The sequence below is a fragment of the Schistocerca gregaria genome, chromosome X, assembly GCF_023897955.1.
Source record: "Schistocerca gregaria isolate iqSchGreg1 chromosome X, iqSchGreg1.2, whole genome shotgun sequence".
Classification (NCBI taxonomy): Eukaryota; Metazoa; Arthropoda; class Insecta; order Orthoptera; family Acrididae; genus Schistocerca; species Schistocerca gregaria.
Genome location: NC_064931.1, coordinates 646379424 through 646394324, shown reverse-complemented (window position 1 = coordinate 646394324; position 14901 = coordinate 646379424). Strand labels below are relative to the sequence as shown.

Here is a 14901-nt window from a genome sequence, read left to right as displayed (position 1 = left end):
ATGCAGAGCTGTTTGCCACATGAGCATGAACAACATGGGATGGACACAATACATATTTGGCGCATGAATAATTAAACTCCTCAATGAGTATCTGGTGCTTGTGTTCCATGTTTTCACTTTAAATTTTACAAGTATTTCCATGTGTACTGAAAGCGTAAAACATCACAATTCCAATACTTATTGTAATTACATTCATTTCTTATATGTCAACAGGGCTATTGAGATTGTAAGAAAGACCTCTCTGCTTCGCAGTAACTTTTCAAATTACTACTAAATGACTGTACAAACTGGAACAAACTTCATTACTTAATGTGTAGTATACCCTATGGTTTTTGAAAAGAAAGACAAATGTTTTGTGAAATGATTATCTAAAGATAAGAAATTAAAAAAAAAAAATTAGAGAAACATTTGATGCGCCTCATTTCTGTACGTGATTTCTAGCTTCATTCGAAGGTATGTCAAATGTTTCTCTGATCTATTTTATTTCTTTTAGACAAATCATTTCAAACAATATTCGACAGATTATTCTTCTTTTATTTTGACAGTTACATATCACACCAATTTATCTTTCTATGCACCAGGTAGCTAGGCCTTGAACAGATGAACTTTTTGACATTTCATTTACATACCTAACAGAAACTATTCTTGACATATTTCAGTTTTTCCTCACATCAGTAATTAATTTTTCCTTAATTACCCTGATTAATTTGAAGCAATTAAATATTTTCTTGCAAAACTAGATCTCATAGTGGTTGCTTTGATACCCAATTTGCCCATTTCTCACTGTGTTTTGCTATGAAAATTCAGACAAAGATTCATTATGTAATTTATAGGGAGTCTTGTTTTCCCTCTGCTCAAGCATTTGAAAAAAAAACAATTCAAATGTTAATCATGCAACAAAATACATCCTTTTTGTGTGCTGTCATTTCCAAGAAACCTTGTCTTGCTATCCCGAACCATTTATGAAATAAGACGATTTTTATGACCACGTGATTCCTGATGCACAGGAAAGGATTTGGACACACTGCAAGTGACCCATCTGTAAATATAACAACCACTATCTTGAGAATGAGAAGATATATCATTCTGCTCTCAAATGTAAATACAGTTTTGATATATTGGCTGTATTTCATATGCTTTAATGTATGGCCTAAAATGAACTATACACAAAGCCTGTGGACTGTGATTTTACCTCTGCAAACATTTAAAAATTTCATGCAGTTATTTATTTAGTTTTGTGCAGCACAGTAACTATGATGACTAACGGATATAAATTCAGTCCATCTACATCTACATGATCACTCTGCAATTCACATTTAAGTGCTTGGCAGAGGGTTCATCGAACCACAATCATACTATCTCTCTCTACCATTCCACTCTCGAACAGTGCACGGGGAAAACGAACACCTAAACCTTTCTGTTCAAGTTCTGATTTCTCTTATTTTATTTTGATGGTCATTCCTACCTATGTAGGTTGGGCTCAACAAAATATTTTCACATTCGGAAGAAAAAGTTGGTGACTGAAATTTCATAAATAGATCTCGCCACGACGAAAAACGTCTTTGCTTTAATGACTTACATCCCAACTTGCGTGTCATATCTGCCACACTCTTCCCCCCTATTACATGATAATACAAAACGAGCTGATGTCAAGCTGTAATATGTGGAAGAATCAGACTTCTTTTTCTGTATAGTTTTCTTAAAATCAGTGATATGTATTTCATAACAGCTCCAGTGCCTTACCAAGAAAACTCATAGATATCACTCTCACTCTCACTTTTGCTTGAGCTGCAGCAACAGGATTCAGAAACGTTTGAATTCAAATGTCGCAAGTTGTAGAAGAGGGTGGTCAATGCCATGGACATTGCTCATGAGGACACTTCCGCAACTATACCTTTTCTTTGTTGTATGTTGTCTGAAGCTGTCACACACTGTTGTTCGCATCTGTCGCTTAACATATGACATGGCCCAAGAATATGCATGCATCGTGGGTAAATTAAGATCACAACTGTCTTAAACTTTATAATTATATTCAATTAAAGGAACTCCTGCAAATAAATTCTTTTAGTCAACTCACTTAACTGTTGAATTGTTCTTTTTCTTATGATGTGTCTACTATAAAATTTGTTGGAGTATTTTCCAATTATAAGGCAAGAATGGTTTAGATTATCATAAATTATTGTGCTTCACTGTACTGTTTGGGGAAGACTAGCATCTCTGTGATTTTGTTTACACCATGAAAAGAAAGGCAATGTAAAAATGCAAAATGATGATTGTTTTGTGGTAAGTTATTGGTTTTTACATAAGTTCCATTTTGTGAGAGGTATTGGACATTATGCAGTGAATGGGTGTTACAATTGTTTAAACATGTATAACCATCATTTAAATTGCTTCTGCACAAAAATTAGTGGGAAAATACTAGCTCTTACCATAACAAGTCCATTTGTTTGTTGTGTTTTATAGTCCAGAAACCAGTGTGACAGCTACAACTACTGCATCATCATCAGCGGGTAGCAATGCAACATCAGAATCATCAGCACCAACAAGTACTACCAGTACAACATTAAGTACAGCATCATCATCATCAGTGCAATCAACTAATTTATTTAGATTATCTGGTGCACATGGATCAGATTCACCACAAGCAAATGTGTCATCAGCAGCATCGACATCCTCAACAACAGCTGTTGTTCATACAGCCCCATCTGTCAGCCACCCGGTTGCTGGAACTTCAAGAGCTCCACAGCCTGTATCGGCTGCATCTGCCAGTACCAGTAATGCTGCTAGTTCTGGTTCTGGAACTCAGTCAACAGGAGGAAATCCATCTGATCTCCTTGAAGGCGTTGATCCTTCTTTTCTTGCTGCTCTTCCTGACGACATGCGAGAGGAAGTGATTGCTGAGCAGTTGAGGTACTTTGTTTGTCCAGTATTTCGTAAATATCGGACCTTACAGGAATTTTCTTAATACATTTTGTGTGTGTACAAAATCTTCAGGTTACAAAGAATACGGCAGAGGACACTGCAACAGACAAGGGACCTCATTGCATCAAATGTGTCTGAGGTAAATCCAGAATTCCTAGCAGCATTACCTCCATCCATACAAGAAGAAGTCCTTGCACAGCATCACTTGGAACAGCAAAGACAAGCAGCAATTGCAAGTAATCCTAATGATCCCGTGAATGCTGCAGAGTTCTTCCAGAATCTTCCATCATCACTAAGGCAAACAGTAAGTGTACATTGCTTCATATTTCTGGAAACTTGTGTAGAGAACACCAGTTGAAAGGCCCACCACCAAATAATTGAATGCAAGACTGCTGTCATTTAACTGGGCTGTATACTTGTAAATAAATTTGTATTCACAATTAAAAATTAGACATTTCAGTTAGACAGACTAAATTGACATACTCTATTTTGAGAAAGAAGAAATGTACAAGATGGAATTTTACCAAATCAAATAGAAAAAAATGTGCTAGTGAGGTGCAGCAGTGTTTTCTAACAAAGAAGGATGGTTGCTTGTCAAAAGATCATTTATAAAATGGTGCTAATTTTTCGCTGTGCAGTGGAATGTGTGTTGATTGAAACTTCTTGACACTTCAAAAGGTGTGCACCAGAACATGTTGGAGACTTAGGAGGAGAAAAAGAGCTATAACCTAATTCCCAGAAATTTTGCTCAGTGGAAGAGGGGTCAAAATAAACAAACACATGTCTCAGCTTATCCACAGATATTCGAGCATTTATGAAAAAACGATGATCAAAGTTTGAGGTATTTCCCATATAGCATGTAGTTTGTGCACCTTTTACTGTGTGATGCCCTCTGGCAAAATGGTGGCACAGTCGTTACTGTTATGGTTTCATAATTTGGTAACCCATGTTCAAAACCCATTTATTACTTTCATTTTTGTTTTTTATTTATATACCCATGTCTGTAGAAGATTACTACACTAATATTTACTTATGTATACTGATGTAATGGTGTCCTCATTTGCCTCCTAATTGTGTGTTAGAAGAAAGAATTTTTTTTTTAAAAAAAATATGAGAAAATTATTAGAAGCTGTTTTCAGTGAAATTCCTGTAGTGTATCTTGATTTATATTCAGTTACCAGTTTTCAGGAAAGTGATGCATTATGCATGGTATGTCATGAAATTACTGCCAACACATACGAAGAATGTCACTGGCAAACCACCCTCGCACAATACTTCTGGTGTTTAAAATATCCGTGTCTCGAAATTTTCTAAGATTGATATTGTCCAAGAGAAAATGCCAATCTTCCTGAAGAATAAACATATGAAACAATATAAGAACTGACAGTAGAAGGGGAACTGGCAGTAGAAGGGGAACTGGCAGTAGAAGGGGAACTGGCAGTAGAAGGGGAACTGGCAGTAGAAGGGGAACTGGCAGTAGAAGGGGAACTGGCAGTAGAAGGGGAACTGGCAGTAGAAGGGGAACTGGCAGTAGAAGAAAAAGAATTTATTAAGCATTGATTTTAGAAGAAAAAGAATTGAAATGAGAATGAAATATCAGAATATGAGAGTTTAAAAAGATAGTAGCTCCTCAATATACTGTACAGACATCTAATATAGTAAATTTGTGGCACTTGTTCTGGAATCCAGTAATAATTTCACAGTTAATGTAATAACCTGGTATACTCTAATTTGACAAACATTTGTGTGGTAATCTTCTATGGATGTGGGTAGATAAATGAAAGCCTTAAAAATGAAATACATTAAAACAATAGTCGGGTTTCAAACACGGGCCACAAATATAAGGCTGCAATGTCAACCACTGAGTCACCGTTTTATCTGAGAGTATTGCATGGTAAAGGGCACATAAAGTACCTTGAAAACTTTGAATGTCATTTTTTCAGAAATGGTTGGATATCTATGATAAACTGAGACACATGGTCCCTTATTTTGACTCCTCTTCTACTGAACAAAGTTCTTCGAAAACTGGGTGATGGCACTTCCCATGTTTTCCTCATTAGTGCAGGTAAACAGCTTTCATGTATCGGGAACTTTCAGTGATAAAATTATTTTTAAATGAAAATCAGAGCCTGAAGATAAGTTTATATAAAAAAATATTATTTTATGTACCGAAGCTGATCTTAGAGGTATAGTATCCAATTTTTTAAAGTGCTAATGAAAATATTTGGAAAAACATATTCTTACAATGGAAGGACAACATGTTTTTCATGTAATATATGAAGTTAACATGTTCATTTCTGTTAAATATACTGACTAGTTTAATGAGAGATTTCCGTTATGCTAAAAAAATCACTCTTTTGTGTTATCACATTTTGAATGGTGATGTGTGGCATGAGACAGTGACGGTATCGTATCTTGTACTTTCCAAGTGACTGGATATAAAAGGTTCAGCATATATGATGAACTCAGATGGATGTGATGCATTCAGTCACTGAAGTTCTTAATACAGTAAGTGCTTTTTGCTACATATATCTGGGAAGTTGCATAGAGAACACCAATTGAAAAGCCCATCACTGTTAGATTTCTTACCGGTTCGTTCAGTGAGCATGCAAGTGTAATGGAGGTCCTTCATGAATTCAAATGAGAATCCATCGAGGAAAGACTACATCCTTTTTGTGAAAGATTACTGAGAAAATTTAGAGAACCGGCATTTGTGGCTGACTGCAGAATGATTCTACTACTGCCAATGTATATTTTGCATGTGTACTGTGAAGACAAGATAGAGAGAAGTTAGGGCTTATATGGAGGTGTAAGCAGGCACTTCCCCTTGGATCCATTTGTGAATGGAACAGGAAAGAGAATGACTATTAGTGGTACAAGGTACTTTCTGCCGTGCGCTGTATGGTGGCTTCAGATTACGTATGTATGTATATTTCTAGGTCATCGCACTTGTCGGTGGGCTTGTGTGTGGTGATACATTCAACTGTCTCTGCCCTTTGATCAACAACATGAAAATGACAGAAATTGTCTGCTGTCTCAGATTGTAGCAGTGGATAGATAAGCGCATTGCAAAAAATACGCTAATTACCTGCCAGTAAAATGTCAAAAAATAAACCATGGAGAATCATGGCGCGCGCCCACACACACACACACACACACACACACACACACACACACACACACACACACACACAGAGAGAGAGAGAGAGAGAGAGAGAGAGAGAGAGAGAGAGAGAGAGAGAGAGAGAGGGAGGGCTGGGGGGGGGGGGGGAGATTTGCTATTTGCATTGAGGGGCGGTGACAGTTTCATCACTGGAGATTTAGTATATGTTTGGTCATGTTACCAAATTTGTTCAGAGGCTAAGATAGTACGAAAATTATGCTGCAGTGTGAGATTTGACATGTAGCATATTACCAGAAGAAGCAAAATCTGAAACAAACCAGAGATTTATCAATCAAAATTTGTTGTACATACATATATACATTAATCCTTGTTCCATAGATCATAAATACGACATTTCGCAATGATGCGGAATGTGTCACTTTAACATCAGTTTTCTTTACACAAAATAATAATTTTATTTTTTTGCGGTTACTACTTCATATCTATGGAAGAATCCTGGAGATACTAAAAGGTATCAGATAGATTACATAATGTTAAGACAGAGATTTAGGAACCAGGTTTTAAATTGTAAGACATTTCCAGGGCAGATGTGGACTCTGACCACAATCTATTGGTTATGACCTGTAGATTAAAACTGAAGTAACTGCAAAAAGGTGGGAATTTAAGGAGATGGGACCTGGATAAACTGACTAAACCAGAGGTTGTACAGAGTTTCAGGGAGAGCATAAGGGAACAATTGACAGCAATGGGGGAAAGAAATACAGTAGAAGAAGAATGGGTAGCTTTGAGGGATGAAGTAGTGAAGGCAGCAGAGGATCAAGCAGGTAAAAAGACGAGAGCTAGTAGAAATCCTTGGGTAACAGAAGAAATATTGAATTTAATTGACGAAAGGAGAAAATATAAAAATGAAGTAAATGAAGCAGGCAAAAAGGAATACAAACGTCTCAAAAATGAGATAGACAGGAAGTGCAAAACGGCTAAGCAGGGATGGCTAGAAGACAAATGTAAGGATATAGATGCATATATCACTAGCTGTAAGGTAGATAATGGCCACAGGAAAATTAGAGAGACCTTTCGAGAAAAGAGAACCACTCAGATGGAAAACCAGTTCTAAGCAAAGAAGGGAGAGCAGAAACGTGGAAGGAGTACATAGAGGGTCTATACAAGGGGGATGTACTTGAGGACAATATTACGGAAATTGAAGGGGGTGTAGATGAAGATGAAATGGGAGATATGATACTATGTGAAGAGTTTGACAGAGCACTAAAAGACCTGAGTCAAAACAAGGCCCACGGAGTAGACAACATTCTATTGGAACTGCTGACAGCCTTGGGAGAGCCAGTCCTAACAAAACTCTACCATTGGGTGAGCAAGATGTATGAAACAGGCAAAATACCATCAGACTTCAGGGAGAATATAATAATTCCAATCCCAAAGAAAGCAGGTGTTGACAGATGTGAAAATTACCGAACAATCAGTTTAATAAGCCACAGCTGCAAAATACTAACATGAATTCTTTACAGATGAACGGAAAAACTAGTAGAAGCCGACCTCGGGGATGATCAGTTTGGATTCAGTAGAAATGTTGGAACACGTGAGGCAATACTGAACTTATGACTTATCTTAGAAGAAAGGTTAAGGAAAGGAAAACATACATTTCTAGCATTTGTAGACTTAGAGAAAGCTTTTGACAATGGGATGGGTTATTAACGTCAAATTTTGTAAGTGAATATATGTTTTGTGAAAGTACTGTGAATATCCAAAGTTCCTTAAATGAATGTCTGCAAGGTGATCTTGGGTGGGCTCCAGCTATTATTCTGATAACACACTTTTGTACAGTGAATACTTTCTCTCTTTCAAATTCTAAAGGTGGCAGGGTAAAATACAGCGAGCAAAAGGCTATTTAGAATTTGTACAGAAACCAGATGGCAGTTATAAAGAGTCGAGGGACATGAAAGGGAAGCAGTGGTTGGGAAGGGAATAAGACAGGGTTGTAGCCTCTCCCCGATGTTATTCAATCTGTATATTGAGCAAGCAGTAAAGGAAACAAAAGAAAAATTTGGAGTAGGAATTAAAATCCATGGAGAAGTAATAAAAACTTTGAGGTTCTCCGATGACATTGTAATTCTGTCAGAGACAGCAAAGGACTTGGAAGAGCAGTTGAACAGAATGGACAGTGTCTTGAAAGGAGGATATAAGATGAACATCATCAAAAGCAAAACGAGGATAATGGAATGTAGTCGAATTAAATCAGGTGATGCTGAGGGTATTAGGTTAGGAAATGAGACACTTAAAGTAGTAAAGGAGTTTTGCTATTTGGGGAGCAAAGTAACTTATGATGGTCGAAGTAGAGAGGATATAAAATGTAGACTGGCAATGGCAAGGAAAGCGTTTCTGAAGAAGAGAAATTTGTTAACACCGAGTATAGATTTAAGTGTCAGGAAGTCTTTTCTGAAAGTATTTGTATGGAGTGTAGCCATGTATGGAAGTGAAACATGGACAATAAATAGTTTGGACAAGAAGAGAATAGAAGCTTTCAAAGTGTGGTGCTGCAGAAAAATGCTGAAGATTAGATGGGTAGATCACATAACTAATGAGGTAGTATTGAATGGGATCGGGGAGAAGAGAAGTTTGTGGCACAACTTAACTAGAAGAAGGGATCAGTTGGTAGAACATGTTCTGAGTTTTTATTTAGTATTGGAGGGCAGCGTGGAGGGTAAAAATCGTAGAGGGAGACCAAGAGATGAATACACTAAGCATATTCAGAAGGATGTAGTCTGCAGTAGGTACTGGGAGATGATGAAGCTTGCACAGGATAGAGTAGCATGGAGAGCTGCACCAAATCAGTCTCAGAACTGAAGACAACAACAACAACAACATCTAAGAATTCATCTATTGACTAGAAAGGAGCTGTCATTCAGAAATTCTTTTAATTTGCTTTTAAATGTTTGTTTGCTGTCTGTCAGACTTTTAATAGTATTTGGCAAATGACCGAAGATTTCTGTGGCAACATGATTCGCCACTTTCTGTGCCAAAGTGAGATTTAATCCAGAACAGTGAAGATCATCCTTTCTTCGGTGTTGTCGCTTTGCACTTCACTGTTATTTTTGAAATGGGATGTGTTATTAATGACAAATTTTGTAAGTGAATACATGTGTTGTGAAAGTACTGTGAATGTCCCAAGTTCCTTAAATGAATGTCTGCAAGTTGATCTTGGATGGGCTCCAGCTATTATTCTGATAACATGCTTTTGTGCAATGAGTACTTCCTCCCTTAATGATGAATTGCCCCAAAATATGATGCTATATGAAAGCAGTGAACGAAAATAGGCATAGTAGGCTAATTTACTGATATGTTTATCACCAAAATTTGCAGTAACTCTTAATACCACAAGTAGCGAACCTAACCGTTTCATCAGATCATCAATGTGTTTCTTCCAATTCAGTTACCAATGCACGCACCCAGAAATATTCAGTATTCTGCCTTAGCAACAGACGTACATTCATGGTCTACATTTATCAATAGTGTTGTGCCATTTACTGTACAGAATTGTATAATCTGTGTTTTCTCAAAGTTTACTGAAAGTCAATGTGCAGAGAACCACCTAATAATTTTCTGAAAGACATTATTTACAATTTTCTCAGCTGATTCTTGCTTGTTGGGTGTGGTTACTATACTTGTATCATCAGCAAAAAGAATTAGCTTTGCATCTTCATGAATACAGGCTGTCAAGTCGTGTGTGTGTGTATATATATATATATATATATATATATATATATATATATATATATATATATATATATATATATATATTAAGAACAATAAGAGACACAAGACTGAAGCATATGGGACACCATTCTTGATCTTTCTGGAAACCAAATTGACATTTTGTTAGTACCTCATTTAAAAAAAAAAAAGTGATGCTGCTGTTGAATGCATTACTTTCCCAAGAATTTTGGATAATTTGTCAGAAGTGAGATTGTGCAGTAGTTGTTAGCATCAGACCTATCCCCTTTTTTATGCAATGTTTTAACAACAGCGAATTTCAGTCTGTCTGTAAAAATGCCCTGTTTCAGTGAGCTACGACATATGTGGATGAGACTCCTACTTATTTGTTGGGGACAAGCTTTTACTACTGTTGGAAATGCCATCAATTCCATGAGAACTTTTGCTTTTGAGTGAATTTATTATTTTCGTAATTTCCATAGGAGAGGTGGGTTGAATTTCAATTTTATCAAATCCCATATACTGCCTTGCATTTTCTAATGAATAGCTGGATCCTATTTTCTCTACAAGACAGTGATTATTAAAAATGTTTTCTACTTCTGACTTCTTGTTAACATATTTTTATTGTGTTTGATAGAAGTACAGTCATCCAGTGCTCTTGGTTGCCCAGTTTCCCTTTTAACAATAGTCCAAATTATTTTAATTTTATCATAAGATATGTTAATCTCAGACATAATGCTCAAACTTCTGGACTTGTTAATAACTTTTCTTAATACAGTGCAGTAATTTTTATAATGTTTCACTGTTTTGGGATCATTACTCCTCCTAGGTATAAGATACATTTCCCTTTTCTGTTTAAAACATATTTTTATCCCTTTTAGTAAGCCATGGCTTTTTACATGGTGTCTTACAGTTATATTTCACTGTTTTCAAATATACCCACAAAGGTATCATGAAATTGGTTAAATTTTAAATTAGCCTCAATGTTCCCTGTACACCTCATCAGTCTGTTGCAAGCTTTCCTTAAAATTTTTGATAGTTAAATTGTTAATTGAACAGACTATTTTGGAGGACTGTTTTGCATTGCTGTATGGAGCTATATCATACACTGTACCTAGCTGTGTCAAATTGAAAGAACCAAGTAATACTTAAAGGTCAAGATACCTATCAGAATCTTTCAGAAAATCTACATTGAAATCCCCACAATCAATCCATTTGCTTTCCTTTGTCTGGCAGCACAACAAAGAGTCAAATTTTTTTTTAGTTTCCACATTTTTCACAATATGACATATTTTAACATATATGGCAACTCCTCCTCTCTCCATAGTGTCTCTGCTTACATGTGCCGAAAACTTATATCCACCTACATTTACCATTTTCATACCTGTGACTATATGATATTCAGACAGGCATAGTAAGTCTATTCCACCATCAGTTTCTAAATCTTCTAAACAAACAAGAAGCTCATCTGCATTGTTTTTTAATCCCCTGATATTCTGATGTAATATATTAACATTATTTTTCACTTTGCTTTTATGTGAATCTTTTGATATTTCACATCTCTGGTACCTGCTGTCTGAACTTCTCATTAAGCTTAATTTCAATTAGTGTAGGATGATTGGACACTGATCTTAGTCTAAAAAAGTACTCCCATGAGTTTGTGCGACCCCCCTCCCCCTTAAAGATTTTGCAATCATCCCAGCCAGTTTACACTTCCCTTTCCTAGTGAGATTCAGGCCATGTCTTGTGAAGTCCCACCTACCGACACCATCAACAGGAACCAAACCTATGCCTGACAAAGTAGCCACCCGAAGCAGCTCATCTAGCTCCATATTGACCCTCCTGACAGAGCTGTTCAATTGGGGCCGATCCTACCGCATGAAAGCAGGAACCAAGCCAACATGTGTTTGATCGTGTGCTAAATTTATAGTACTTAGACTTACAAAATATAATGAGATACAAAAAATTTCCTCCACAGATTTTGACTGATATGGAGGAGTCTCAAATGTCTGTGTTGCCACCAGATCTAGCACAGGAAGCACAGACATTACGAAGGGAATGGGAAGCGAGGAACAGGCAATTGATGCAAGACAGATTTTTTAGCCATGTTAGTCACAATACCAGTGCATTGTCTTCAATGTTAAGGAATCCAGGTAAACAAGTGTTGTTTTACTATTTTTTGTCAAAAAAATATGTAAGAATTATGTTGTATTTATTTCCTTGGTCAGTAGAATTGTAGTGACACAAACAAAATGTAATTGTTCAGTGCAGAGTCAGAAAACATCTTAAAAACTGCAATGATACTTTTGAAGTATTTGTAAATAAGTAGCTCGTCGAAATGATGATAATCTAGTGTGTTAGCATTTCTGTTTTAATTAGATGCTCATCCACTTATCTGTCTAACCATATTGTACTTCCTTTCCTTGTCCATAAATTTAAACAATTTTTTGATGATTGTTTAGTTACATAAAAGAGAATATGTCATGACCCAAAACTTTGAGATCCAGCCACTTAGAAAAAAATTCAATCCCACATAACCAGCCATTTATGCCATTATTTAAAATGTTACTGGCACGTGGGTGTTAGATTTATCTTAAAGGACAATAAACACTAAAAAGACAAATCTTCAAGGTTTAATTCTGTAACAGATTACAAATTTTACAGTAATGATGATGGAAAGTATATTTATCGTTCCTAAAAAAAAAAAAAAAAAAAGGGTGCACGGTGACTTCCAGGGCAGTTTCACTTGTAATTGGCTTTTGTGTGGAAAAGTCTGAATCATTGTGCTGTGCAGAATTGTTTATTGCTATTGGTGCAATATCAGAGATTTCCTTTCCTATGAAGAAAAATAAATCAGAACTAAATTGTAATAACAGCAACAGTGTGTGTTGCAACTATATTAGTGGCAACAAATTGCAACATACTACAGCTTACCTGAATATAAATCATCTTCAGTGTGTTTCCACTTGGATATTTCTCCTTCCAATCCAGAATTATAAAATTTTCTTCTTGATAGCCCAAAATGTCTTGTTTACTCAACGAACATTGCATGTTTGTGGCAGAATTACAGAAAATGGTAAAAACTGAGTGAATCTCAAGACAATGCAAGAGCACAGTGGCTCAGTAAGTCATGACAGCAGCTCTTATGTTTCCTACTGCTTCTTTTGAAATAATTCTTGACATTGACAACAGAGGGCAGCACATGTCAAGGGACAGGTAACATGATGCCTGTACATTGTTCTCATAGGAAACTAGTCCAGTTCTCAAGTAATAAGTGACTCTTGCATTGGAAACCTCACAGCCAGAGATATACTCTGGTGTGGTCCTTAGAATCCAGTACTCTGACGAAAATTGTGTCCAGCCTTGGTTGCCAAAGCATTACAAAAACTTACTTGTTGTATGACACACGTGCAATGTAATCACAGATCATGACTGGCTTCATTTCCTCATAGATAACAGCTTCAGATAATGGAAAAGAATTGTTGCACTCTATCTCCCATTACAAGAAGAAAAAATAGTATGTTGAACAGGGTCATATCTCAGCAGAGCCTAAGCACTGAACAAGTGAACTTTCACATCTGTTTTTGATGTTGCATAAAACCTGAAGGAATAATGTTTGTATCATATTCATAGTACCGAGGAAAAAGGCTGCTTTTGATATTATCACCTAGTGTCTGAATTGGAATTTTTTCTTTTTATATAGACGTGAAGGTGACTGAGAGAGGCAAGTATAACCAGTCACGATACTCGGTAAAGTTGTGATTTTGTTGGATATTTATATGAAATTTGTTAGCTATTTCTTTTGTGGTAATATGTGCATTAGTTGACTGTAATATCTAGTGAACAATCCAGTTACATTACCACCAGCCTTAAGTTATTTTTTCTGTCTATTGTTGTATAATTTTCCTAACTTCTGTAATATAATTGAAATGCATCAGTAAGTAACTTTGAAAGTAATTTTGTCATAACATTTTGTTTCTGCTTAAGTGTACACTTTTGCTACTTTTAATTTTTTTTTTTAATTTATTGATGAAAAAGCATTCCTGATCTCATCAGGCAGGGTAAGCAGTTCAAGGTATTCCCTTCAGTCATCTGCTGCACAACAAAGAGCACAGTGGAATGCATGGAACACGGCAAGTACAGATTCCAGTGGCTCACAGGGATCAAATTATTCAAGGTACATAAATTTAAAGTGTGATTTCTTTACTTGTCACTCATTGTGAATAATTATGATGGAAGGCCATATGGGATTAGCTGAGTGGTCTAAGGCGCTGCAGTCATGGACTGTGTGGCTGGTCCCGGCGGACGTTCGAGTCCTTAGGATAATTGAGGTTAAGTAGTGTGTAAGCTTAGGGACTGATGACTGTAGCAGCTAAGTCCCATAAGATTTCACACACATTTGAAGAATTATGATAGAACCTATGTGCACAGTTTGTTTGTGCACTGTTTCATGTGAGTGACTGTCTGTATATAATGCTGCGGAGATTTATTAGGTTCTCTTGCAGAGAGAGAGAGAGAGAGAGAGAGAGAGAGAGAGTGTGTGTGTGTGTGTGTGTGTGTGTGTGTGTGTGTGTGTGTGTGTGTGTGTGCGCAATGTTTCATGTGAGTGACTGTCTGTATATAATGCTGCGGAGATTTATTAGGTTCTCTTGCAGAGTGAGTGTGTGTGTGTGTGTGTGTGTGTGTGTGTGTGTGTGTGTGTGTGTGTGTGTGTGTGTGTGTAGGGGGGGGGGGGGGGGGGGGAGTTCTCCATAGTAGTAATAGGCTGACTATTTTCTCATGAAATTAACAGACCGTGAATAATTTATCATCACACCCTATCTTGTGTTGATTGGGATTATTGCTTTCTGAAAAGTCTGTTTTGTGGTTAGGCTTTCCTTGCAAAAAATATAGCAGCAGTTTTATGGCTTTTCAGTAACACAGCCACTATTTTATGTAACAAGTCACAAGGCACAATGTATTTAAAGCTTGACGATAGTTCAAGATTTAAAATGAAGTTGAGTATTTGTGCTGACCTACAGCTTTGTAAGAAATTGTTGTCTGAAAAAAAATATATTAATAATTAAGCTGCTCAAAAAATCTCTCTGAGCACTTTCTTGACAATAGGAAATTGTTACATACAGTCACCT

At 36.5% G+C, this 14901-nt stretch overlaps 1 protein-coding gene across 3 annotated transcripts in view; it reads left to right on the top strand.

Moving 5' to 3' along the window:
* Positions 1 to 14901, top strand: part of LOC126299422 (E3 ubiquitin-protein ligase HUWE1) — a 378230-nt gene that overhangs the window by 308261 nt on the left and 55068 nt on the right. For 2 of the 3 annotated variants that reach the window (XM_049991320.1, XM_049991321.1), the window contains exons 43-46: positions 2464 to 2910; positions 2995 to 3226; positions 11751 to 11925; positions 13811 to 13949. In XM_049991320.1, coding sequence (XP_049847277.1) covers positions 2464 to 2910; positions 2995 to 3226; positions 11751 to 11925; positions 13811 to 13949 — 993 coding nt within the window. The remainder of the gene's footprint in view (positions 1 to 2463; positions 2911 to 2994; positions 3227 to 11750; positions 11926 to 13810; positions 13950 to 14901) is intronic. The other variant, XM_049991322.1, reaches the window with a different exon arrangement.